Below are 26,113 nucleotides of genomic sequence, written 5' to 3' on the forward strand. Positions count from 1 at the left end.
TCAGTAAAGGTGTTTCATTTTTAATTGCAAAAGAAATCTGAATTATAATCTTTTAATGATGGCTCATCATTTTTGACATTTGCAACCCATTTTGCTGATGTAACTGCTGTTAAAAGTAACTCACGGAGAGTTTTTCAACTGACAATTTTTACAAAGAGTGATTCTGGCAGCATAAAATTTCCGTATCTTTTCCATTATAGTTTTGGAAAGTCCCAAACTGCCAAACCACAAAAGAATTCAGAAAACAAGCTGAATGATATGCTAGGTTACAGTACTATAACAATTTAGTATTTGTCCCCTTTCAGCAACTATGTGCAACCATAGCAATAAATAAAAGCAGAACAAATCCTCACACCTTGCACTGCACCCCCATGACCACTGAAGACATCAAATGACATGGTCCACTTGCACCACAACACAGCTCAGATCCACAGAATCACTAACATTGGAAAAGACTTCCAAGATCATGAAATCCAACCTGTGACTGATCCCCACCTTGTCACCCAAACCACAGCACTGAGTGCCATGTTCCTGAACACCTCCAGGGATGGGGACTCCACCACCTCCCTGGGCAGCCCCTTCCAATGCCTGCCCAGCTTTTCCATGAAGAAATTACTCCTGATGTCCAACCTGAACTTTCCCTTGAGGCCATTTCCTCTCATCCTGTCCCTTTTTTCCTGAGAGCAGAGCCTGACCCCCACCTGGCTGCACCCTCCTATCAGGGATTTGTGGAGAGTGAGAAGGTCTCCCCTGAGGCTCCTTTTCTCCAGGCTGAGCCCCCCAGCTCCCTCAGCAGATCCTCACAGGATTTAGAGAATGCCCAACTGCACTCTAAAATACCACTGCTGATCCTGAATGCCTGACCCCCTGGACAAGCAGATAAATGCACTGCTTAACAAACCTCTCTGTGGGTAGGGAGCTGTTTTTATTTTGAAAACTATTTTCAAGGAACACCAACTACTGGATAGGTTAGGAACCAGAGAATGTCGCAAGGTTAATAAAGGAGCAGGCATTGCCCATTGCACCTTGAAAACCACATGTGGTGATTCAAGAGGTGAGCAAATGAACTAGCAATGATCTGCCAAAGGTTTATTTACCCACACAGAACATTTTGAGGTGCAGGTCTCCATTGCCCAAGTCAATGGGATCAAAGGTCTAATCCTTCCCAGGGTGATCAAAATCTTACAACAACCATTACAGGAGATGTGGAATGCAGGGTGGAAGGAAGGACAAGATTAATCAACCTCATCTGAAGTGAACAATACACTGTGAAGTCTGAAGGCTGCAATGAACTTGGGTTGATACAGCTCACTTCAGCAGAGCTTCTGAGTGCATGAACAGACACAGAGCTGGGATGCCAGAACTTGGCACAGCCTTGCTGCATTTTGCAGATGGTCCCTGGGGCTGCTGGCTCCTGAGAACCTCCACTGCTCTGGGCAACACTCAGGAACTGCTGAGTACGCAGTGCAGGCCATGGGCTCGTCCCAAGGAAAGGAAAGGCACTTCTGTGATTTGATTTTGGTGGGGAAAGATTGAGGGGAGGAAGAGGAGAATGCTGGGATGTGCATGTGAGCTATGCCAGACTCTGCAATTTGCCCTCAAGGCTAGAAATGGTCCCTCAAACACTTACTTGCTGTACCTACCACGCACTGGCCCAGTCCTCATGTGACACTGACACTGTTTCTTTGCTGACTATCCAGACTTACAGAAAGCTGAGCAATTATTCCCTGCATTTACCTGAAATTCTAAGAATACACATTTCCTTTTAATGATTCAACCTTTGCACAGGATCAGACTCTCTTATTAAGATAAATTTAGCCACCTTGTTGAGATTAAGATCAACTCTGCATTTAGAAAACAAGACTCCTGATGTTGTGATTTATATGTCTATAAAAGCCATATATATGGTATGAATGATACACAAAAGCTCAGGAATGCATGCTCTAGCACTAAATTTCATGCTGAAAGCTTGCTAATGCCTCAGGCTACTGAGCGAGATCATACACGAAGCTGTACACAAGGAGATTGCATAGTTGTTTCTTAATTTACCTCTAAATTACAACTACCAGAGGGTTTTCTGACTATCTGTGCCTCTAAATGTCTTGTAGTCTGGTAATAACAACTGCAGGTACTATGAAAGTAAGATTCCCCATTTCTAGCTGAACTCCCACATCTGTGACAAACAAAATTCTAGGTTTTCAAATTTGCAAAGGTGTTGTTCAAATTGTTTTAAAAACTCCATAATAAATGTATCCTTTCATAGGGTTAATTTAACTGAAAATATGATTTCACTAAACTGGCATGTATATATATATATACTCCAGCACTAAGCCAACTGTTTATACAGTTCTGAATGTTCTGTTTTGCTTTATTTATATTGTTATTTATTTTTTGCAACAGATCATTAATTTGATGACAGCCTATAAAGACAAGACTGTTTATTTTAACTGAAAAATAAAAAGAGTTCTTGTTTCAAGATTGTTTCATTAGTCTGCATTAAGTATATATACAACATATTATTAAAAATTATTTAAAGGAAAGCTATGCAAGCATAGCCAAGTCCTCCTAGCAAGTCCATTAACAAGAAAAAAAGTCTCATCTGAACAGAGCTTGAGGGTACATTTCCATAGCCAAAATTTGCCCCATAATTAATGCAATAATAAAAACTCGAAACCTTTTCAAAAAGCTTTGAATTCTGTAAGTCAATATTTTTTACTATTTTTAAAAAGAAAGAAAATTTCTACAGGAGTTTAATAATAAACACTTTCATTTGAAGTTGATTTTCAAAGGAGCAGGTCAACACTTTTATAGAAATGCCTGCAGGAACAGGTTGACAGTAATGGTGGGTCAGAAGGTGAGAGGAGAAAAAGCCTTGAATCAGAACCTCAATCAGCTGACACCAGGTTGATCTATTGTAGGGGAATTATAAGCTTTTCTTGTTTTCTCAGCAGCTACAAATTCTGAAAGCATTTTTTAAAAAGTGCATTGAATGGTAACTCAGTGCCCATGAATCTGTATAACTCAAGGGCTGGAACTAAGAGGTGACACTCCCAACCACCAAATGCTCCATTCGGATTGCAGGCTCCTGAAGAGGGCAGTAGTCAGTGTCCCCTCAAACTGCCTCTGCTTCCTGTGCCTGGAGCTGTGGGGAACAGGCAGAGCTGAGACAAATAAACAGACCTGGCTGGAAAATACCGAGGGAGTGACATTCAAGTAGCAGGGAATAAAAGTTAGATGCAGGTTAAAGGGAACCTACCAATTTATGACTAACTACACTGAGCTGTTTCCATTTTTGTTTGCAGGCAAAACACTGCTTTCTTTATTATTATTTTTAGCTACAATGCTGAATAATTGCCTGAAATAAAAGCCTTCAATATTTCCAAATAAAGCCCTTCAATATTTCCAAAGCCAAATGCACAATCATACATTTGCTGGACTCAAGGATGAGGAAATTTTTAGAGAAGTTGGAAACTCTCCTATGTAAAATTTCAAGCCCTGAACATCTCAATGGGTAGCAACCCTCATTTTCTAAAAAGACAGGAAAAAACTGATTTGAAGGTAAATGTTATAATTCCCCTTATTAAAATTCAACATGTGTTGCCAGCTTCAATATGAATCCACTGAGCTCCATAATTGTGCTTTAGACCAGTAATTGCTAGACCAAAATCTAAATCCTTCTTATTTTGTTATAGGTAAGATTAATGTCAAACCAAAGCTGACTGTAATGCTAAAACATGCAGAAAAACATAGAGGAGAGGCACTTGAATATAATATTCAATACTTATTCTAGTTTATAAAGAACACAAAAAATTCTGTCTTTACAAAATTAAGGTAATCCTCATCTTAAAATCATGGAATGGTTTGGGTTGGAAGGGACTTGAAAGCTCATCTCAATTCATGCCCTGCACACCTTCCACTAGACCACATTGCTCCAAGCCCTGTCCAACCTGGCCAATTCAATATTGCATTCCAAATATCAGTCAGGTTGTAATAATGTAAAAATATTAAAGCAAACTGAAATGAAGCACACTGGCTTTTTCTACTTTAGAGGAAGTAAACTACTTAATTTTTTTGTTAAAAGCAACAAAATTATATTTTTTTAAGTTAGAAAAGCAGAATGCATAACAAAACTAAAATGAGACTACTGCACCAGTCTTGGTTAAACCCATTCATACTGCACACAGATCCTCTGGCCTGGACATTCTGTTCCACAGGAAACTGTCATCAGGGAACTGTCATTCCCAGGGTTTGCATCATGACCTAAATCACATCCTGGGGTACACACACGTCGAGACTTGTGCATTCTTGTACTTGCACTTTTCAAAGTACTGCTGGCTCACAAAGAGAGACTTTCCAACTACTGTAAATTCATACCATGTATGTTGATATGATTTTGTCATATTTTCCAGTATCAGTGTCATTTTACTTTCTTCCTTTTCTCATCAATAAGACTGTGCCAGAACTCATTTTTAAACAAAGTTCATTAAGAGATGCCAAAAGACATCATCTTGCCAGTAATAAAACAATGATCCACCAATGCACACAGAAAATATTTATGGTATTTTTTTTAATTCAACAGTGCAAATTTTCTCCCAGGAACTGAACAAGAGTAATGATTCTTAATGAAGAGTTATGATTCTTAATGAAGAGAGTAATTAGGAACATACTTGAGAATCTCTTTCACAGTCTATTTGTGTAATATAATTTGAACTCTGCTTGTGGGAAGATTATCAAAGGGAAGTAAATCAAAGATGTATAATACAATTAGTTTTTAACCAAAAGTAATACCAATCTTCTCAAGTTTACCCAGAGAAGCCTTTCTGGAGTAGTACATTGAGACAACTGAGGAGTTTGTGGGTGTGTATGTTTTTATATATGTATGTACATTGAATCACAGATTGGTTTGGAGTGGAAGTGACTTGTAAAAGATCATCTTGTCCACACCCCTTGACACATGCCACTATCCCAGGTTGCTCCAAGCCCCAACCAACCTGGCCTGGAACACTTCCAGGGATGGGGCAGCCACAGCTTCTCTGAGCAAGGGGCTCACCACACTCACAGGGAAGAACTTCTTCCCCATATCCCATCTAACCCTGCTCCCTGTCAGTGTGAAGCCATTCCCCCTTGTCCTGTCACTCCAGGCCCTGGTAAATAGTCTCTCTCCATTCTTCTTGCCAGCTCCTTCAGCTACTAGAAGGCCATGCTGTACCTGGGGTCTCAACAGAGCAGAGCAGAGGGGAATCAACTCTCTTAACATGCTGGCTACACTTCTCTTTCAAGTATATATTATATTTTTGTGTTCGTGTATACATTTTTCTATTATATATCTACACGGATGCACATATCTATATATATAAATCATGCACACATGCCTATATATATACATACATATACATATATATATATATATATATATATAAAAATTATACATCAAGTAAGTCCCTAAATATCTAACTTCTATTAAGTATCAATTTCCTCATTCTTCAGTTAGGGGAAATACTCCATTTCATAAGTGAGAACAGCAAGACAAAAACATAGTTTTGACAGAAAAGCAAGTGCAAATAAAATCAGACAGAGCTTTCTTTTGTCCCTCCTCAGATTACTGCTTTTCCACCTCAGAGCACATTTGTAATAACCAGCCAGAATGACTCTGCAATAATTAATATACTGAACTTGAATCCTGCTCTATCTTGGGAAGAATGACTTTGGCCAAAACCATTCATTGTATCACAACTGCCAGGAGTTTCTACACCTGTTTCACCCATTTGGAACAAGCACACTGCAGCAGGTTGACCTTGCCTTGGTGCCAGGTGCAATTAAGTCACTCCATCACTCTCTTTCCCAGTGGGACACAGGAGAGAGCAGATGAGAGAATGGAGAGATGGAGAACAACCAGCAGGGTGAGATGAGGCAGTTGCATTACAGTGAAAGAAAAAGAAGCAAGATTCTGAGTGCACATAAGCTAAAGAAAAAAAAAAAAAAGTCAACCTCTACTTCTCATTAGCAGTGATGTTCAGACACTTCCTGGGAAGCAAGACTTCAGTGCACGTAAGGATTCCGCTGGGAGGCAAACACTGAGGAATCACAAATGCCTCCCCCTTCCTCCTCTCTCCATTATGAGCTGACATCATATGGTATGGAATATCCCTCTGGCTAACTGGGGTCAGCTGGCCTGGCTGTGCCCCCTCCCAGGACCTTGCCCACTCCCATCCCCCTTGGTGGGGGAAGGAATGTCAGGGGACACTGACACTGCTGTGTCATCAGCACCTGCCCAGCTAACAATGCAAAGCACAGCACTGGAAGGGCTGAGAACTCACCTCAGTCAGACCCAATACACACACAGACATTTGTTCTCACTCAATCCTCTACCAGCGGTGACAAAGGGCATTTTGCAATTCCAGCCTGTGAGGACGGATCTGAAATTTAGGGAGTCAGTCTTGTAGACAGGGATTGTTTGGGCACACTATGTATTATCACTTTCTTTTTCCTAGCAGAGTCCATGGGAGACTCCATCAGTCCTGGAAGGTGGATAAAAAGATGTGCCAACCTGTTGACTGCTTCCTTAGTTTCCCTCAGGCTAAACCTATGGGGACCTGAACATACAGTGACTCTCATTAAGTGCTTCCTCCTGCCCCACTGAGTGACACCCTTATGAGCAAGAAGGAAAATCACACTGGTGGCACAGGTTTCTCCCAATTCTTCTCAACTCATTTCTCTTTTGTTAAAGAAGAGTTTATTGCTGTGATTGCTTCCATCACAGCATATGTGATGGAAGCAATCAGTCTTGTGGTGTTACCCACTGGAAATGCCTCGGTGCATGGAAGGAATCTTGCTGGCAGTCTCTAATTAACTAAATCTTAATACATACAATCAAGCCATCATCTTGGCTTTTGCATATCTACCTCATTCTGCATTTCACAAACAGCAAAGGATTAATTCAATATCTTCTTGTGCTCTGACTTTCAGCATAGAGATGACCTGACATACTTTTATCTTGCTCCCACTGCTACAATATCTAAATATAGGCCATGCTGCATTCAAGGAACTTAAACCCAATTGTTTTTCCAGTGTCTTTATGAGATCTTTGGTCAATGTAACTTTGAAATCCTTCCAGCAAACTTCTGCCATAACAATCTGAACATATCTGATTAACTGCAATTATGAGGGGAACTTGGAGACCCACAGTTCTGAACATTAAAATACTCATGAACGAGGCAATTCTTTGTCACCTCTTGATTGAAATACTGAACTTTTTTGATTAAAGAATAGAAGGCTTTCTAACAGCACAGTTAATGTGAATTAGCATGCTGAAGATATCAATAGACTGTAAAAGGAATACTAAATCTGTTCTCTCTCACAACATAGGCAGAAGATCCTGAATATTTATGAAGCTCTTAAACAAAGCAAGAACTGAAGATATTTTTCTAAAATCTCCTTAAAGGCTGCAAGTTCTTCTCCTGTCACCTGTTCTACCTCTGCTTAAATAAAAAGCTAAGTAGGTTTCTTTCAATCATTGGCTGAGGATAGCAGGCAGATTAAATTAGTTGATAAAAGCATGCAGAAGTGACCACCACTTATTTTTATATTATTGCAACCCTCATATAACATCGAGGCTCCTTGAAGAGCTCACATTTCGAGCAGAAAATATAACTGAATGGAGTTCTGCAAATAACAGCTGAATGGGCAGAACCTTTGCTTACATGGACTTGTGCAATCTCATCCCCAGCCTCTTTAAAAATGAGACCAGTCCTTTGATTCCTTCTGGCACATGCATGAATAAACTTGGCTCAAGCACTGCCATGCTGAAGAGCAAGAAGCAGAATCCTGCAGGGCTACAATTTAGAACAAACAGCATCACCCAATGGCAGAAATTCAAAGCTGCACATGACTGTCACTACACTTTCTGGCTCCTCTGTAAGACATGAAGGAAAACAGGAAAAATGGAAAAAACAACCTAATAAAATCAAATGCTTGGTCTCTGAAGACTAAGTGCTCCTTCAACAGGAGTTTTAGGAAACAATTAATTAACAGCTGGAGGTGTGTCAGAGGAGGTTTAGGCTGGATATTAGGAAAATACTTTTCCCCCAGAGGGTGGACAGGCAGTGAAAAGGGTCCCCAGGACATCAGTCACAGCCCCAGGGCTGCCAGAGCTCCAGGAGCATTTGGACAGCACTTTCAGGCACAGGGTGGGATTGTTGGGGTGTCACGGGCAGGGCCAGGAGTTAGACTGCATGATACTTGTGGTTCCCTTCTACCTCAGGAGATTCTATTCTACAATTCTAATTTTCAGGACTGGTAAGAGAATTCAGACTGGTTCAGAGACACACAGGCAGAGAGAACTGAAGGTTGACAGCTGCTTTTTCACAAGGCAAAGCTGGGCTGAAGCCTGCATGGCATCACACCTCTACTGAACCTGGTAAGAACGGTCACAGGGGAGGAGTCAGTAACTGAACCCCACTGTGATGAAACTGAAACTGGGGGCACATTGTGAGTTTCTGCCTAGCTCAGTGTTCTCTGATTTTGGTGGGAAACTTAGTAGCAGGATTCAGTGGCATGTGCTTAACATCCAGCTTGCTGATCACTGGGAAGGGCTCTTCTACTACCCCCTTACACACAACACCTGAATGCAGCACAATGTGCCACTAAAACCAAGTTACTGCAGTAAATTCACCACAAAATGCAGTCTTTCACATGTCATGCTTCATTATTTCCTCCATGTAACTATTTTATTTCAAAATGTGAACTGAGCTACATTATAAGCAGTGATGGCAAAATCTCAACACTTAAAAGAAATTTTTTTTTTTCTGCTGGTTCCTATAAGCTTCAGGATTGTCATAAAAGCTGAGAAACTTTAATATCTCACAGTAACCAAAACTTAGTCACTTCTCAGGAAACAGATGAAAAATGAATGATTCCTGTGTCTCTTGGGGTAACTAAAATAGAAAGCACAACCTCTTCTAAGTGGAAAGAGAAGAAAGCTGTATGTGCAAAAAAGGATCACATTCAACACTCACAGTATTGTAACATCAGCCCATTGTCAAGTCTGGTGCAGCTTTAAAAAAACCCCAAAATCCAATAAACAAAACATCCTGAAGAGATTGTATGCAGGATGGCAGTTCAGAGAAGATGGGGAAATGCAGTTCATCTTGAGGTTAGGACAATGAAAAACAACACAGAAAACTGATGAAAATCTTGCTGTAATACTGGAAAATATGTCACTTGTATCTGATACAAGTAAAAGTGGGAAGAATTTGGATTAACAGCTCAGATCTGAGCCCAGAAGGAGCATTCAGAAAGGCAGATGTTCTTCTACAGATGGGGTTCCTGCTTCCAGCAATCTATAGCACTGGCAAATCCCAGGAACCACAGATAATCCCCTTCCTGCAATACAGGGTACATAAGATCTTCTGAACCTCTCTAAAAAAATATTAACCACATCAGAAGATGCTACTTCAGTAAGTTTTTCTAACATTGTGTACTCCAAACAAATTCAGTTCTTCACCACCTAGTAAACTAGCAAGGAATGTTTTTAGTTGATATGGTGCTTTTCACTTCACTGAGTATGATACAGGTAACATCAAAAAATCTCTGAACATCTCTAAATATTTCTCAAGTGACTAGAATTTTAATAACCCATGGCTTACGAAATCATTTGAAAGCAAGATGAAGAAATGAAAGAGCAACAGCACAAAACCCTTTGGTGAATACCGAGCTCAATTCATGTTTGAAGTAGTTACCACAGGTATGACAACTACTACTCTTCCTGCTGGACCAGGAAAGAAGTTGCAGAAATCTCTTGAGAACTCTTCCATATAAAGGTCAAGTACCTTATTTTTAGATTTTTGTCTCGCAAAATGAGTATTTTACACCTTCAACAGGCACATTAAAAAGAAATGCTACAGATGCAGTTTCAACACTCAGGTAAGTGCTGAAAGAAGTCTGGAAACAGCTGTTTGACACTGGTGTGCCAAGCTTTCCTTTAAAAAGGGCTGCAGGCCTGTGCTGTACCACTACGATGATAAGGTTCAACACCAAAGAGGGCTCAAAAAAACCCACCAACATCCAGAGCCAAAAAGAAGCCAGGAAGCCTACAAGTTGGTACTGACTCTTTGGAAATGTACACAGAGCTAGTTTGTTTTCTTTTTTGACTTTCCATTCTTTGTATGGTCAAGGTTTCAAGTGAAACAAGTCATAATGGATCAACTGTGTCTATCAGCTGGCAACAACTGGAGGGGCAGAAGAGGGAATAGGAGCAGGGCAAGAGGGAACATTAACTCGCTGCTGCTAAAGGGGCAGCACAACAGAATAAAGTTTTGCATTATTCTCTAAGGACAAATGAGTCACCTTGTTACAAAATAATCCATCATTTACAAACAATACTGCACACTATGCATTCATCTCTGACCTCAAGGCAAAAACCTCACACCAACCCTTTATTACTCATATATCCTGCCCCTTGAGTGAGCCTGATTCTCTTTTGTTTACCAGTCTCTACGCTTTGATGGAAATCTTAGCACCTTTTTAAGGCTGCATGATTGCAACAAAGCTGAAGACTAAAATAATAACATCATAACAACATGGGACCGGGGGACAGTTCCCTTATATGTCCCAACAGGTACTCTGAAAGACACTCTTGAGCCACAGACACATTGCTACTTGGTGTACTTCTGTATCAGTTGGGTAGAGCCCCCATCTCCATAGCAAACCCCTTTTAAAAGCTTTTAACAAGCTTCTAATAAGCTTTTAAAAGAATTTCTGCCAGAAGGTCCATTTTCCGCTTTCCTGCTGCCTTTACAGTGCCATACCCAGAAAAAACTTACCAATTACAGAGCTCAGTCCTGCAACACCCTGAATGTTTTGCCCTTATCCAGCAAAGCACTATAAGATACAGAGAGCTACACGAGAACAGCCCCACCCAAACAGTGGAATCATGCAGAATTTCTGGTAGGTGTGCAGGAGCTCCACTTCAGAGCATCCAGGTCCAAAAGTTGTTGTTTTTAGAGCTGTTCAACTGTAAACCAAGAATCTTTCCTCCATTTAAGACTTCTGTTTAACATTAGGAAAATAAAATAATCATAATGATGCAAGTTTCTACTTAAGAAATCCAAGAGGTTTAGTTCTCCCCCCACCACCTCTGAATAGCACATGCAGTTAAATGTGGGATGATCTTCACTGCAAGTAATTTCAAATCTTCCTATGCCAGAATGTAATTATTTTTAAAAAGTTACATTAATCCTGAAGAAGAACAGATAAGCTCATGGAGTTTTTCTAAAAACCTTAGGTGAGAAGGAACCATTTGTTAAATAACTTGGTGTAATGAAAGGTCAAGGGGGAATGGCTTCAAACCGAAAGAGGGTAAAAGTTTAGATTAGGTATTATGAAGACATTATTCCCTGTGAGGGTGGTCAAGCCCTGGCACAGGTTACTCAGGGAAGCTGTGGCTGCCCCATCTCTGGAAATGTCCAAGGCCAGGCTGGACAGGCATTGGAGCAACCTGGGAAAGTGGAAGGTGTCCCTGCCCATGGCAGGGGGTGAAACAAGATGTTCTTTGAAATCCCTTGCAAGCCAAACTATTCTGTGACTCTGCAAAAACAAAGCATGTGTCTTTAATACTGTCTCTAATGTCTTTAATATGAGCTTTTCTATTTTATAATCACTACAGCAAGAAGATGAAGTTGAGGATCTGGGTGGTCACAGTTTGATCTGTGGATGTTGGCACCTTTTGCTAAGTGGATTCGTTGCACAGCTCACCCCCATGAAAAAAAAAAAAAAGGAATTGAAAACTGAATTCCAAACAAGTCAAATCTTGTTCATATTTTCAGGCAGAACAGTCTTCAAATTAGGAAGCCCATGTCATATAAAACAATTTGGCTTAGAGATCTATATATACATATAAATCCAAGCTAATTTAGATACACTAAATAGTATCCAGATGTTTTACTTGCTACTTTTATTAAGATTAATCTTAACAGTAGAAGCCTTTTTCTTTTCCCTTTCCTCCCAGAAGACTTCCTTTTTTCATCTCTGCATTGATAAAAACCAGCATTACAGCTTTAGAGAAAGCACTGCTACCACCTCAAATAAATACAGGCACATGAAAAAAATTATCCCTCATAAATTGTTCATCTCATTACAGTGACTCTACCTAGGTAAGAAGGTGCCAGTACCAAAGGCAATTACATATTTAATTTTTTCCCCCTATATAAACAAATGAACAGCTTGACCAAAAAAACCAGATTCCAAGATTAGGATGCTATGATTGAGTTGCTCAGCATCCATAGTACCTAAAACATCCTTGGCAGCTTTAGGGACAGGCAATAACGTTGTGCAGAGCAGTGCCAGGTGTCACAATAATGCAGAGATCAGTCATCTTCCCTTCCATGTATGTGATTCTTTTAAAGGAACACAGAAACAACGGTGCAGATTAACTGCTATGACCTATTTTGTATTAATTTAATTTCTACAATAAAGAACTATATCCTCTGTAACTCATTCATTAGGTTTCTTTTTTAAGTTTTACTCTTCATTAAACTCTTCTATAGTAAAGCAGCAGAATGAGCTGAATGAATCCATCCTGTCATAGCTCTGAAAGTGGGAGTGGAAAATAAATATCTAAAGACTTCACACAAGAAACCAGTATCAATTCTGTCTGGATGATAAAAGTGAGGTAAGTCTAACAAAGTAATGTGAGCATGGAAAAATTTTCACTTTTTCCATCTGATAGCTTCATTCATCACCTACCAGCCAAAATCTCTACCTCTTGCTCAGCCTGAGAACCCACCTCCTTCCTTCCAGTGTATTTCATAAAAACATACAATGCATCTTTGTGAAGGAGAAGGAACCCAACACAAGCCAGAGGACTGTCCCACATGTATGACAGTAACTCTTGACAGCTCTTTGTCCTACAGAGAAGGAAAAAAGAATGGAACTGCACATCCGTCACAGGCTCCTGCAGATCCAACACAGAATGAGCTCATCCCTTGGTGTCCCAAGTACAGCCCTTTTGTTTGTTGCTCTCTCCTGTTCAAGAGCTAGTGCAACTCAGGACATGAAGGGACCCAACATGGGTCAGTCCAAAGGGAAGGTTTTATTTTAAGAATACCAACCCATGCAACTTTGCAAAACATGCAAATGAGCATCAAGCCTGGCAAGACCCATGCTAGGAACTGTTTACAGGTCTGCCCACTCCCTGGAATCTTAAGAACCTATGACAGCAGTGGAACTAAACTCTGAGGAAGAAAGGGATTAACGAATGCATTCCTAATGCTAACAGAGTACAAGCTAAAGAATGCATTCTAAAAGCAAACACTGATTTTGAACAGAAAGTGAAGAAGCAATAAAGCGCTAGTAGGGTATCTCTGTTCCAAAGCATTACAAGATTTTTCCCCACTGCCAACAAACCGGTGCACTAAACCCCTGCACTTATTGCTGTTATAGCAGGTGGAGACCATGAACAGAGAGGTGGAAAAGCAACCTCTTCAGAGAGATCATCATCTCTCTCTGGACAGTCTGTAGCTTCAGCTCCGTTACCAACACCCTGTGCAGTCAACCTGCCCCACTGAACTTGGAGACACGCATTGCAGGACCCACACCCAAGAGGGCAAGTGGCCTGGGTGTCACTCGACTCAGGAGAGAGCTCCTGGACACAGTGATCCAGCTCTGTTCCATGGTGAGCTTGCCCCAAGCCACTATTCAAACCCCAGATCTTTGGGGACTGCTTTTGTTTCCAGAACAAGTCAGGCAAACCAACATCAAGCACTAAGGCTGTATTACAGATTCTCAGAATAAAATCAAAGAATTGTCTGGGTTGGAATAAACCTTGGAGATGACAAAGATGTTCCAAGCCCCCTGCCATGGGCAGGGACATCTTCCACTAGACCAGGTTGCTCCAAGCCCCACCCAGTCTGGCCTTGGACACTTCCAGGGATGAAGCATTCACAACTTCTCTGGGCAGCCTGTGTCAGCGTCTCATCATCCTCACAGCCAAGAATTTCTTCCTAATTTCTCATCTAAACCTACCTGCTGTCAGTTTGAAACCATTGCCCCTTGACCTGGCCCTGTCACTATGGTTCCTGATAAAGAATTCCTCCCTGACTTCCCTGTAGGCTGCTATGAGGTCTCCATACAACCTTCTCCAATTATGTATTTTCCCCATATACATAGCCCTTATTATAAATATAGGGACTATATTTTTATTATTTATTATTAGCAGTGTGTTACTACTCCATTTACTAATTCATTGACATTGTTACTGGAGAAGGAGCTCTACTGAGACCGGAAATTCTGGAAAAATATTAGAGAAAACAAGTATGAAAACCTCAGTTCATTCAAGAGCCTGAATTCTAGGAGTGCTGCTGGACAGCCTTTAGTATGGCTGTTTCCAGGCTTTTCCTGCCACGCAACCCTCTCGTCCAAGGCACCCATCCAAGCTGTCCTGAGAGAAAGCTGCTTCCCCAGCCCAAGCCTACAGCTCCCACTGTAAGTCACAGGAGAGCAACAGCCACTGGTAAAGTCCAAGGTCTCTCACAGCACTGGTCACTTGGCTCGTTACATAAACCACAATCTATCTTTTTTACCTTGCTTTTAATTGAATGTAGACAGCAAACTCTGTGTAAATCCAGTAACAGATACAAAATCAAACCCATATTGTGAGATACAAGTTTGAAGAGAGGTGGGAACCCAGCTCTAGGTCTGAGCCATGCATCACTTTCAACACTTAACTCATCTCAGAACTCTTTGTGTCTGTGCAAGGATAGCAGCTGCTTGTCCCATCCTCACAAGCATGTATTTATGTATGAAAACTGCCTTACAAATGGCAAGTGCATGTATTTGAACCAATTTAAATATATGAAATAAATGGAAGGTGCAGACAGGATATGATACAATTGGCATTTCTGAACTTTCAATGGCACTTAAGTAATGTACTATGATATTACACACCAGAATCTAAATATTTTCTAAGACAGCATAAGACAATAATATTTTCAGGCAGTTTATAGCCACTTAATACCCAACTTCCACTGAAAACATTAAGCCTGTATGCTTAATTACTCCAGGGGCCTTTGAAAATCGCAGCAAAAAGGACAGTAAGCTGTAAACCAACCCTTTCAAAATCAAAACAACCCCCTCCCCTCTGCAATCATTAGGTATTCCACAAAATTGTATTTCACTTCCACAAACACATATTACATCATAATGGGTCAGGGACACAGCTAAGCAAGAGTGATTAATAGCATTAACAATATTTTTCAGACCTAGTAAAAGCTTTGATTACATACTCTTTAATATGAATGAGGAAGTGGAAAATCATTCCCATATTACCCATCCAGAGAATCATATTACTAGAATTCGTCAGACAAAGACACTTTTGGAAGTGTTTTTCTTGCTGAAACTAAGATAGTCTAGCAAATCCCGAAGGAAAGCCACATCTTCTATCACTCAAAAAAACCCAAAATTAATATTTAAAGCTTGCTGCTGTTTCCTCTTTTTCCCCACTGTGGAAACAAAACTGATTTTCCATATTGGAATTATAAGATCAAGGGCTTCAAGTGATTTGATAAAGGCAGACCTCCATTTTTAAAGCGACATGAAAAAGTGAGAAAAAAAAATTAGACTAATTCAAAGATTTAAAATTAAGTTCACACAACAAATCACATCCATTTCCTTTCAAAGTGAAGTTGAAATTTATCTTGAGACTTTTCAAAGAAAGTGCAAAAGTGAAAACCACAAAGCAATTAGGCACTGGCTTGCATTCTACAGGGCTGAAACAAAAGGCAGGCAGGCAAACATTACACTGTTATTAAAAAGTCAGCATAATTGTGATAGTAATTTATAGGCACCAAAAAAAAAAAGCCTCCTTTACACAATAAATTCTAGACCAACAATATATTTCAGTTACCTTAGAGTCAGGCATCTGTTTACATATCAGAGTTCTGCAAGAAAAAAGGACAAGCTCACCTTGTCTTGGTTTTCCTTATTCTTGTAACACAGATTTCCAATCAAACGAATGAGATGAGATTTGAAACCAATGGCTGGATGTGAAATTTCCTCCTGCCCTGTCACAGCATGTGTGGCAGTGAAAATATTTACAGCCTGTTTCCCAGCAAGGTGAGTCAATCTCAGGGTATCTAGAGAAAACATTTTAATACATTACCATGAGAAAATCAGTCTCACTTGGCACAGAGATTTATTATTAATTGTTGAGTTCAACGATAAGCAACATAACTTCTGATATTCAACATCATGTCAAAGAACTTTGAAAGTTTACCTCATTATGTGATTTGGGCTAAGATAACTAACCTTAAAAGACCAGCCCCAGGTCAGAAGACATTTTTGAGTACTTTTTACACCCTTACATAGTTCACACATGAAGGCTGAAGGCTGCTGCTATTGATCTCCACCTAAAGAGTCAGAATTTGTAGGCTGTTGAGAATTCTGGCACTGCAAATATATTGTTAAAACCAAGATGTTTAGAAAACTTCCTGTAGTTTGAATTTGTCACAGCAATACATACTAACCACAGAATCACTTTTTCCTCTCTTCTTCAGCTTGTTCCTGGCACTGTAGCATGATGAGAAATTTCAAGTACACAGAACTACAGAACAGTCTGGGTTAGAAAGGACTTTAAAGATCATCTTATCTCATCTGCCATGGTCAGGGACACCTTCCACTATCCCAGGTTGCTCCAAGCCCTGTCCACCTTGGCCTTGGGCACTTCCAGGGATGGGACACCACAGGTTCTCTGGGTAACCTGCGCCAGGGTCTGACCACCCCCACAATCTAACCCCCCTCTCCAGCGGATTGAAGCCATTCCCCTTGTTCTGTCACTCCAGGCCCTTGTCAATAGCAACCATCCCATCTTTTCCATAGGCTCCCTTCAGGTACTGGAAGGCCACAATCAGATCTTCCTGAAGCTTCTTTTCTCCAGGCTCAACAATCTCAACAATCCCAACTGTCTCAGCCTCTCCTCACAGCAGAGCTGCTCCATCCCTCTAATCAACTTAAAGATTCCTTAACACACACACACACACACACACACACACACACACACACAAAATAAATCCTGTTGTTAGTCATCTTACTGTAAGCCATAAATCTAAGAATCCATCACCAAAAACAGAGGTTTGGTTGCTTTTTAAGTTTTTCATCTGTTGTTCCTAGAGGTATTTTCTTGACTTGTTTTTTTATTTGCTTGTTTGGGCTTTCTTGCAATAAGAAGCCTGCAAACATCTCAAGAGAGTCACCACTAACAGCTGTTTCAACCTTTATATTTTTTAGTTTTTACCTATTTGTCTCAAAAATACACAAACTTTTACCATTTTCTTACAAAATGTGTCAGCCTGAAAGTGCTAAGATATAAAAAAGCACAGGTCATGTTATGTATCACCCCTCCTTCCTCCCTTGAGCATCTCTGGAATATCTTGGCATAATTTTCTTTGTGTACAGTCCTTCCCTTGCTGTTTCTTAGCTTCTTCAAAGCTGACCTTTAAAAGTTACTGGGTTCGGTTAATAACTTTCAAACTGCCCTTAAATTTCAAAAATTTGGGAAACAGAAGGGAACAGGCATGGAGGAAAAGTCCTTTTTCTACTTCTTGAAGAAACTCTTCTATGCATTCAGCCAGTGGAAGGATGTAGGAAGCAGCTGTCCCTTGCAACACTTTCAGTAAGAAAAGAACATTGCTGATCCTTGAATCAAGGCTCTGTTGGGCAACACAGGCCAGCAGAGAAAGTGGAGAAGCAGAAAATTTCCAGGAACAAATCAAATATTTGAAAATGCAGATTAACTCCATCTTCTATTTATTTATCTCATCCAAAGGTCAGAATTAGAATTACCACCAGTCATGAAAAGCATGTTTTCATCCACTGAGCACCAACAGTTAAGCCTTGTGGCTGTTCACTCACCTACAGCTGTTTCAAGCAAACCAGGGAATGCCTGCAGATGTTCCAGCTGGCTGCTGTTTGAGGTCATTTCACAAAGCACATCCAGGAGACGAATTGTCACCAGTGCTTCCTGGAATGAAAACTGCATTTCTGCAAATGGCTTATGAAGGTTATCATAAAAACATAAACCCAGAAATGTAAACAGGGGACAGGAACTCTCAGCTCCTCAGGTTCTGTGCAGGTCTTCCATACTGCCAAGAGTAAATTTATATAAAATTAGGGCAACTTTCTAAAATAACAATAACGTATTAGATTGCAATAATTTCTTTTCTACAGTTAGAGTTATATCTGCCTGAAAAATCATGGGGGAACCAAAACAGAGCCATAAGGGATAAAATTTTAACAAAAACACAGTAGCTTCCAAAAGCAGAAATACAGAAAATTACTAGCTGAGAAAATTATTTCTGTATAAATGTTTTCTTTGAGTTTATTCAGTCTGAGTGTTCCACTTTAAAGACACAAACACCGCCTGCAAGACACCAATTTGTTATCCGCAGGAATTCTGTAAAGTTCTGTGGTCAAACAAACTTTGGCTGTGAGAATTTACATTATTCTTGGGTAAATAGGATTGTGATCAAAGATGCAGCATTTTGGTTAGGTATGAGACACAATTTCATTTGCATATTATTTATTCAGCCAGAGAACTATTTTTTCCTCACAGAATATGTTGGTCCTGCTTATAATGACAATCCAGCACTTACAGAAAATACCTTAAGAGCACATGACAGAATTTGGAGCACCACATATTGCTCAAAAGCCAGGCTGTGACTGCAAGATGATCCCACTCCAGGAGTGTTACATAAACTGCAAGGAGCCATGAAAAGGCTCAGACACTGGTCACAGTAACTATTACTGCCTTGTCTGGTCCAGGAAAAAAAAGGTTTACTTACCAATAATGTAGTATTTTGGATCCATATAATGTTATTCAAGTTACCAACAACAGTGTTCACTAATTAAGTAGTACAATTATATTCATTTTTTGCTCCTTGAAAACACCAAATTGCTATAGGACCCAGGTACTAAAACTGTATTTTCATTTTTTGACCCATACAGGTGTAGGAAAGTCCAAATCTTGCCATAAATTATTCAATAAACTGCTTTCATCTGCACAAAGGCAGACTCTAAATACATCATCCATTATCCTGTTACAAAGTAATAATACCCCAACTACATTTCAGAGACAGTTACCAGCTTTTTACAATTTTTAAGAGAACAGATTATTTAAAAACCATACAAAAAACTCCCGAATTTTCATGTATATTTGAAACTTGTTAAGCTCAAAAAAATTGTTCCTTCCCTGCTGCTGACTTTCCAAATTAGGTTTTCTTTGCCCTCCACCTGCATAAAAGAAAGGCAGTAAAGGAAAATACTTCCTTTTGAATTTCAAAACCCAAAATAGTTTGAACTCTGACAGACATCTTGATATGGATATAATTTGAAAAGTAAATAAGGAAATAACTGAAGACGTTTGAAATAAACATATTTAGAGAAAGATGCAGAAAAGATGTTCCTTATAAAGAGATGAACTAAGTCCAGGGAAGGGTTTTTATTTTGCAAGTATGGTTCAAAGCTGGTGCAAGCAAACTGATGCTCAAGTCAGGCTTCAAACAGAAAAGCTATTTTAAACATTGGTTTAAGCACTGCAAAAGCATATGATTAGCTTCTCATGGGTTTAAGATGCAAGCTACAAGACCTGATGTTCCTTAAGAAAACAAAGCAGTGTCTACACATAACAAATTAAACAGTGGATGGGACACCCAGACAACATTCTGGGAGTAAGGCCAGTCCAAGGACTGTTCCCAAAAGTTTTTAAATGTGGCCTCAGAGTTCTGGAGTCTAAGGCAGCTTACTACTACAGACATGGCCTGAGCAAGGCACTTGGTTTGTGGGCCACAGTAAAGGCCAGGCAAAGCCAAGCTGAGTATCACAGATGTTGCCTAAAGCATTTTTAATGACAGACTCCACATGCACAACCACATTTTTTGCAGTTAAATACAACTGCTAGAAAAAACCTAAAAATACTTATACAAATGAGGAGAAATTGGTGCAAATCTTTATAATTCCTTGTAAGAAAAAACCCCAGTTTTATGAATTTTATACTGGCATTTCTCTTTTCCCAAGGAAAGCATATGCTGTGAACAAATGTGTACACCGATATGCATGCACACATATTGCCCTCCATTTATTCATCTATTAGTTTTATATTTTCTGTTCATTCAATGAGCCCCATTTTCCCACCAAACAGTGATACTCAACTTACACATCTTGTTTACGTGAGAGAAGAATAAGAAGTCAGTGTCAAGCAGGGCAAGTTATGCAGTAATATTCACAATACTGCTGTCCCAGCACCTTCCGGCTGGACAGAGACCTCCTTCTGGTGTGCAAACAAATAGGTTTTTTTCCATGAACTGAAACCACAGAAAGTTGTTTGGAAAGTAACCACAAAGGATAAAAAAAAAAAAATAAAGGAGGCAGGGGAAAAAAGTAAAGATGGAATTGTCTCAATGTATGTCCTCTCACTGCCAAGTACCTTTTCCAGAAGAAATCATTCAAGTTATCTGACATAACTTAGACTAAACAGCTGGGGCAGTGGGGGAGGCTGTGTTTCTTGGACAGATAAGAAGAGCCTGTGTGCTAGTTGGTTTGTGTTTTGTTTTTTTTAACACATCCAGCTACCACCTCCCCATAAAGTGATTTATGCTATTTCTTCACAACACATCTCAAACCCACTTTTAAAATTCTTGTGCCTATTTCAACAAAAAAACCCAAGCAAGTCCAATGCTTTTTAACATTATCATATAAAAGCATTTAAGATAAATGTTTTTTTACTTTGCTAATAAATTATTTATGATGCTTCTTCTCTCAAGTTTCTAAAAGTGAAACTACTGCATATTAGTTTTGTATTTAACATTAAAATTATTCTGACTACATGTATATTACTGCTTCCCATCTATGAACAGAATAAATATTTTTGTTTTGGATCATATTTGAATCATAGGGTCATCGTAGAATCACAAAATATTCTAAACTGGAAGGCAGCCACAAGGATCATCAAGTCCAACTCTTAGGTGAATGGCCATATGGAGATCAAACCCAAAACCTTGGTGCTACCAGCACCATGCTCTAAACAACTGAGCTCATCTTAGGTCATGGTCTGAGGTCGTGGAAGGGACCTTAAAGCCCATCCTGTTCCACCCCCTGCCACAGGCAGGGACACCTTCCACTATCCCAGGTGGCTCCAAGCCCTGTCCAGCCTGGCCTTGGGCACTTCCAGGGATGGGGCAGCCACAGCTTTCCTGGGCAAGCTGTGCCAGGGCCTGACCACCCTCACAGGGAAGAACTTCTTCCTAACATCTAACCTATCTTTAGTCTCCATCAGTGTGAAGCCATCCCCCCTTGTCCTGTCACCACACACCCTTCTAAATTTGAATGAATTACAATTGAAAACTCAAATAAATTTTATTATCTTACCAAGTGATCCTTGGTAAGATAAGAAAATATACAAATATGTGACAACTTGAACATTGTTTAGATTTTAAAATATTTAACAATGAGGTAGACTTATTTTAATGTACCGTATCCTTTGCCATGCTCAAATTAAAAGCAAAAGTTGGCTGCTGTCCTACAGACTACTGTGTACTCTGCCACTGCTTTCCCAAGGTAAACTGGAAAAGATACTGTTATGTGTGTCCCCCAGGGCAACAGTGGCAGTGATAATTCATCATCTCAAATTCTAGTGCTTAAATGGTTATCGGGCATACCTCATCTTCTGCAGCTGCTGCAGCAGTTAACTTGAGCACAGCTCCACATTTCTCTTGGAAACAGTCTGCAAGGAAGTCAGCATGACTCACAAACACATTCATTTCTTCACTGGTAAGTGAGTTCTTGTCGTTTACTTTCACCATCATCAGCTCTAACAAAGTAACTCTGAAGACAGGAAGCAATTTGTTAAGTCAGATTCACTGAGCCACATACCATTACCAGTACAATAAGCAGTAGTTAAAAATGATAAAATAATTATCATGACAGTAACAGAGAGGATTTTTTAAAATTAACAAGCCTCATGAATACTGGCAATCAGTTTCTGTCTGCTGGGTTTTTTTTTTCTGTACAGAATTAATTTAATTCATCATCAATTAATACAATTTGGCCAGACAGTCAATATTTTTCTCAAGTCTCTTTCAATTTATATTTTCTTATGTCCTAACAAAACATTAATGTGATTGCATACTCCCTATATCTAAAATTTCCAGCAAACCAGCTCTTACAAGCCATTAAGCATAGCAAAATAAGCTATTTGACAGCTTCTGTTTGAAAAATACAGGTTTTCACAGCTCTTGCCTTGCTCACAATCCTTCACTAACTCTCCCCCACAATCCCAAACCAATTCTGAGACCAAACAGGGAAAATAAAAATTCATATGCACACTCTGTTCTTTACAGTCATTTTATAATTGTTACTAGATGGACTGAGCAAATCCAAGTTAATCACTCATGTACCAGTCAGAGATATGCAATGTATGAAGTTGGCAAGTAATGGGATACATAATCAAGCTGCTGTAGGAAATCTACTTGGGTTGGGATTTTAACAGCTTTAATGTTATTTTATTTACAATGTCCTTTCAAGTTGTCAGCCAAACTAGAAGCATTTTGTGGAAGTAGGACTTGGACATGGCAGAGGCACTCCCGCAGGTCCCTGCTCCACTCCAGCACACAGGGACTGGTGAAGTCTCACTGTCATTCCACAGACGGCAAGAACACTGTTTATTCAATGAATTCAAAAGCCAGCTCAGGATTTTCTTCCAGTGAAATAGTTGAAATTCAGATGGAACAACTGACATTCAAACATGTGGAATAGCTCAAATGTTTTTTCTGTTAAATTTACCAAGCAGGTTGTCAGAAGAGGAAGAGAAACGTCTTTTTCTGTGGAAAAAGCTCGGTCACTGTTTTATTAACCTCCAAGAATCCACCTCTATTAATCACAAAACAGCTACTTAGTCTTTGCTAAACTCAATTCTCAGTGTCATTAATACAGCTGCATTAAACTATTATCTGAAGGAGGACAAAAAGCTTTTTCAACACAGCAGCACAGAAGTGCTGCCGGCACGCTTGGCAAAGGGCGGACCGCGGGCAGGAGGCTGGAGCAGCCTCTCTCAGGGGCTCTGCTCACTGTCTGTTTGTCCTGCAGGTCACAGCCAGGTAACCCTGCCCATCTCCAAACAGCCAGAACCCTGCACTGACCAAAGGCTTTCCCATTTGGCAACCTATCCAAAACCCAAGCCCATAGATGTGTCATTTGCCCCTGACACAGGGCTAGACTTGACATGTTAGTTTTCACCAAGTTTAGAATCTTTCAAGCATATGCTCAGCTAAGAACACAGGCTGGTCAAAGACTTGATGAACAAAAGAAGTATTCCAGTACTCCATGGGTTGACCCTGGCCAGATGCCAGGCACCTACCAAAGCCACTCACTTCCCTCCCCTCTCCTCCTCCTGTTAGCTGGACAGGAGAGAGAAAACTTCACAAGGGGTTCATGGATTTAGGTAAGGGCCACGAGAGATCACTCATCAAATACTGTCATGGGCAAAACAGGCTCAAAATTAGAGACATGACTTAAATTTATGACTAACAAAATCAGAGCAGAATAATGAGAAGTAAAATAAAACCTTAAAAACACCTTCTTCCCCCCCAGCTCTATCTCCTACCCCAGTGGTGAAGGGAGACAGGCAATGAGGGTTATGCTCAGTTCATCACCCACTGTTTCTCCTGCTACTCAGGGAAAGGAGCTGTTCCCCAGCTGCACCATGGGGTCCCTCCCACAGGACACAGGTCTCCTTGAACTTCTCCAGTGTGAGTCCATCTCACAGGCAACAGATCCCTGTGAACTGCAGCAGTGTGAGTCCATCCCATGGGCAACACTCCCCATCAAACTGCAGCAGTGTGAGTCCATCCCACGGGCAACACTCCCCAAACTGCTGCAGTGTGAGTCCATCCCACGGGCAACACTCCCCAAACTGCAGCAGTGTGAGTCCATCCCATGGGCAACACTCCCCAAACTGCAGCAGTGTGAGTCCATCCCATGGGCAACACTCCCCAGCAAACTGCTGCAGTGTGAGTCCATCCCATGGGCAACATTCCCCATCAAACTGCAACAGTGTGAGTCCATCCCATGGGCAACACTCCCCATCAAACTGCAGCAGTGTGAGTCCATCCCATGGGCAACACTCCCCAAACTGCTGCAGTGTGAGTCCATCCCATGGGCAACACTCCCCATCAAACTGCAGCAGTGTGAGTCGCTCCTATGGGTGAAAGTCCCCTTCAAATGGCAGCAGTGTGGGTCACCCTACCATGGGTACAGTCTTTCAGGGACAGGCTGCTCCAGTGTGGGCTCCTCCTTCCACAGGCCACAGCCTCCTCTCAGGCATCCCCCTGTTCTGGCATGGCTCTCCTCCACAGGCTGCAGGTGGATCTCTGCATCCCCCATGGATCTCCATGGGCTGCAGGGGCACAGCTGCCTCACCATGCTCAGCACCATGGGCTGCAGAGGAATCCCAGCTCCAGAAGCTGGAACACCTCCTGCCCTCCTCCTTCACTGACCTTGGTGTCTGCAGAGTTGTTTGTCTTACATATTCTCACTCCACTCTTCGCTGGCTGCAATTACAACTGTGCAAAAACTTCTTCTTTCCTTTCTTCTTAAATATATTATCATAGAGGCTTTACCACAATTTCTACTTGTCCCAGCCTTGACCAGTGGCATGTCCATCTTCGGAGCTGCCAGGGATTGGCTCTGCCAGACATGGAGGAAGCTTCCAGAAGCTTCTCACAGAAGCCACCCCTGTAATCCCCCTGCTACCAAAACCAGGCCATGCAAACCCCAAATGAATATTATCTTCTGCTTGACAGGATTCTAGTCAGTGCTTCTTGCACCAATAACCCAAAAAATAAATGTTTAAAACTGACAAGCAATCCTTTTGTAAACAAGCTAGGGAGTTACCACGCTTCCATAAACCCCATTAAATAGATTAAATGGTTGTGAACAGGGAAAATTTTTTGCACTACTCTTCCCCTTGCAATATGAATGGATGCCTTTTTCAACAACTGCAGTCCTTCTATAAAACACCACCTGAATGTAATTTCTTTTGAGTTTTTCTGGTCTTTTTAGGCATTCAAGTCAAACAGTTTTCCTGAGTTTTCTTCCAGGCATAGTCATTCAGGACATGCCCATCTTTCCCTGAATTTCAAGCACGTCTTGCTATTCAGCCAGTAGTTTCCTTGGAGTGCAGTGCTTTGTTCTGGTGCAAGTTCCATTACATTCCTTTCTTCTATTGTCTCTCTCAGTTTTCTTTCAAGATTCACCCTAATTTTTTTGAATTCTCCCAGACAATGCAATTTGCCCATTTCTTTTAAATGATCTCACAACTGTTCAGCCACTCAAATGACAGCATCTCCTCCTACTTGTTTGCCTGCAGCTAAATACAACAAATATGATAACTGCCACTACCAGCTGAATTTTTGCAAACTCAGTTCAGTATCTCAAATCTAATTCTGTGTATTATATTTACAATTATACTTCTGCTTGGAAATAATCATGCCATGTCATCTTCCTTTTCTTTAGGCACTACTGAGGGAGAACTTTCGTGAATCTCTTGCAGGTTTTTTTCCCCCTAGCAAAATTTAAACCAGTTCTTCCTGAAGCTGACTAAATTGGCATAAACTTAGAACAGCCACTATAAGGTATCTGCAGTCATCAGTAAAACAAATTTCTGTTTCCTTTAGCTTGCAAATAAACAAGAGAATTCAAATGCAATTTAAATCTGGAAGCCCATTACTACACAACGAAATGCTGCCTCATTAAGCTTAAAACTAGCAGTGTAAAATTCTATTGATTTTCTTAGCATCACACAATGTTTGCATCAAATGTGCTTTGTCTATAATCTCTTAGCAAGGCAAGACACTTGGGAGATTCTTCCTCTGTGACTGAGGCTTCTCCTTCCTGAAACACTTCCCTGACAGCAATGGTTCCATGAGACAAATTAGGCCCTTCCTCAAGACTTTCACTTCTTTCAAATGATACTTGCAAGCATCACATTAAATGAAAACTGGTGAATTTGTGAGCAACTGTAGTTCAGTGCTACCTTCAGCTATTCTATGTCTGTGGGCATTGCCAGGAACAA

General features: G+C 40.5%; 1 protein-coding gene across 1 annotated transcript in view; it reads right to left on the minus strand.

Moving 5' to 3' along the window:
- Window positions 1-26,113, minus strand: part of ATXN10 (ataxin 10) — a 94,649-nt gene that overhangs the window by 29,776 nt on the left and 38,760 nt on the right. Inside the window, exons 7-9 of the mRNA XM_038153277.1 lie at window positions 21,702-21,867; window positions 17,902-18,010; window positions 15,958-16,127 (exon numbers count right to left, since the gene is read on the minus strand). Of these exons, the coding sequence (XP_038009205.1) occupies window positions 15,958-16,127; window positions 17,902-18,010; window positions 21,702-21,867 (445 nt within the window). The remainder of the gene's footprint in view (window positions 1-15,957; window positions 16,128-17,901; window positions 18,011-21,701; window positions 21,868-26,113) is intronic.

The sequence above is a fragment of the Motacilla alba genome, chromosome 1A, assembly GCF_015832195.1.
Source record: "Motacilla alba alba isolate MOTALB_02 chromosome 1A, Motacilla_alba_V1.0_pri, whole genome shotgun sequence".
Classification (NCBI taxonomy): domain Eukaryota; kingdom Metazoa; phylum Chordata; class Aves; order Passeriformes; family Motacillidae; genus Motacilla; species Motacilla alba.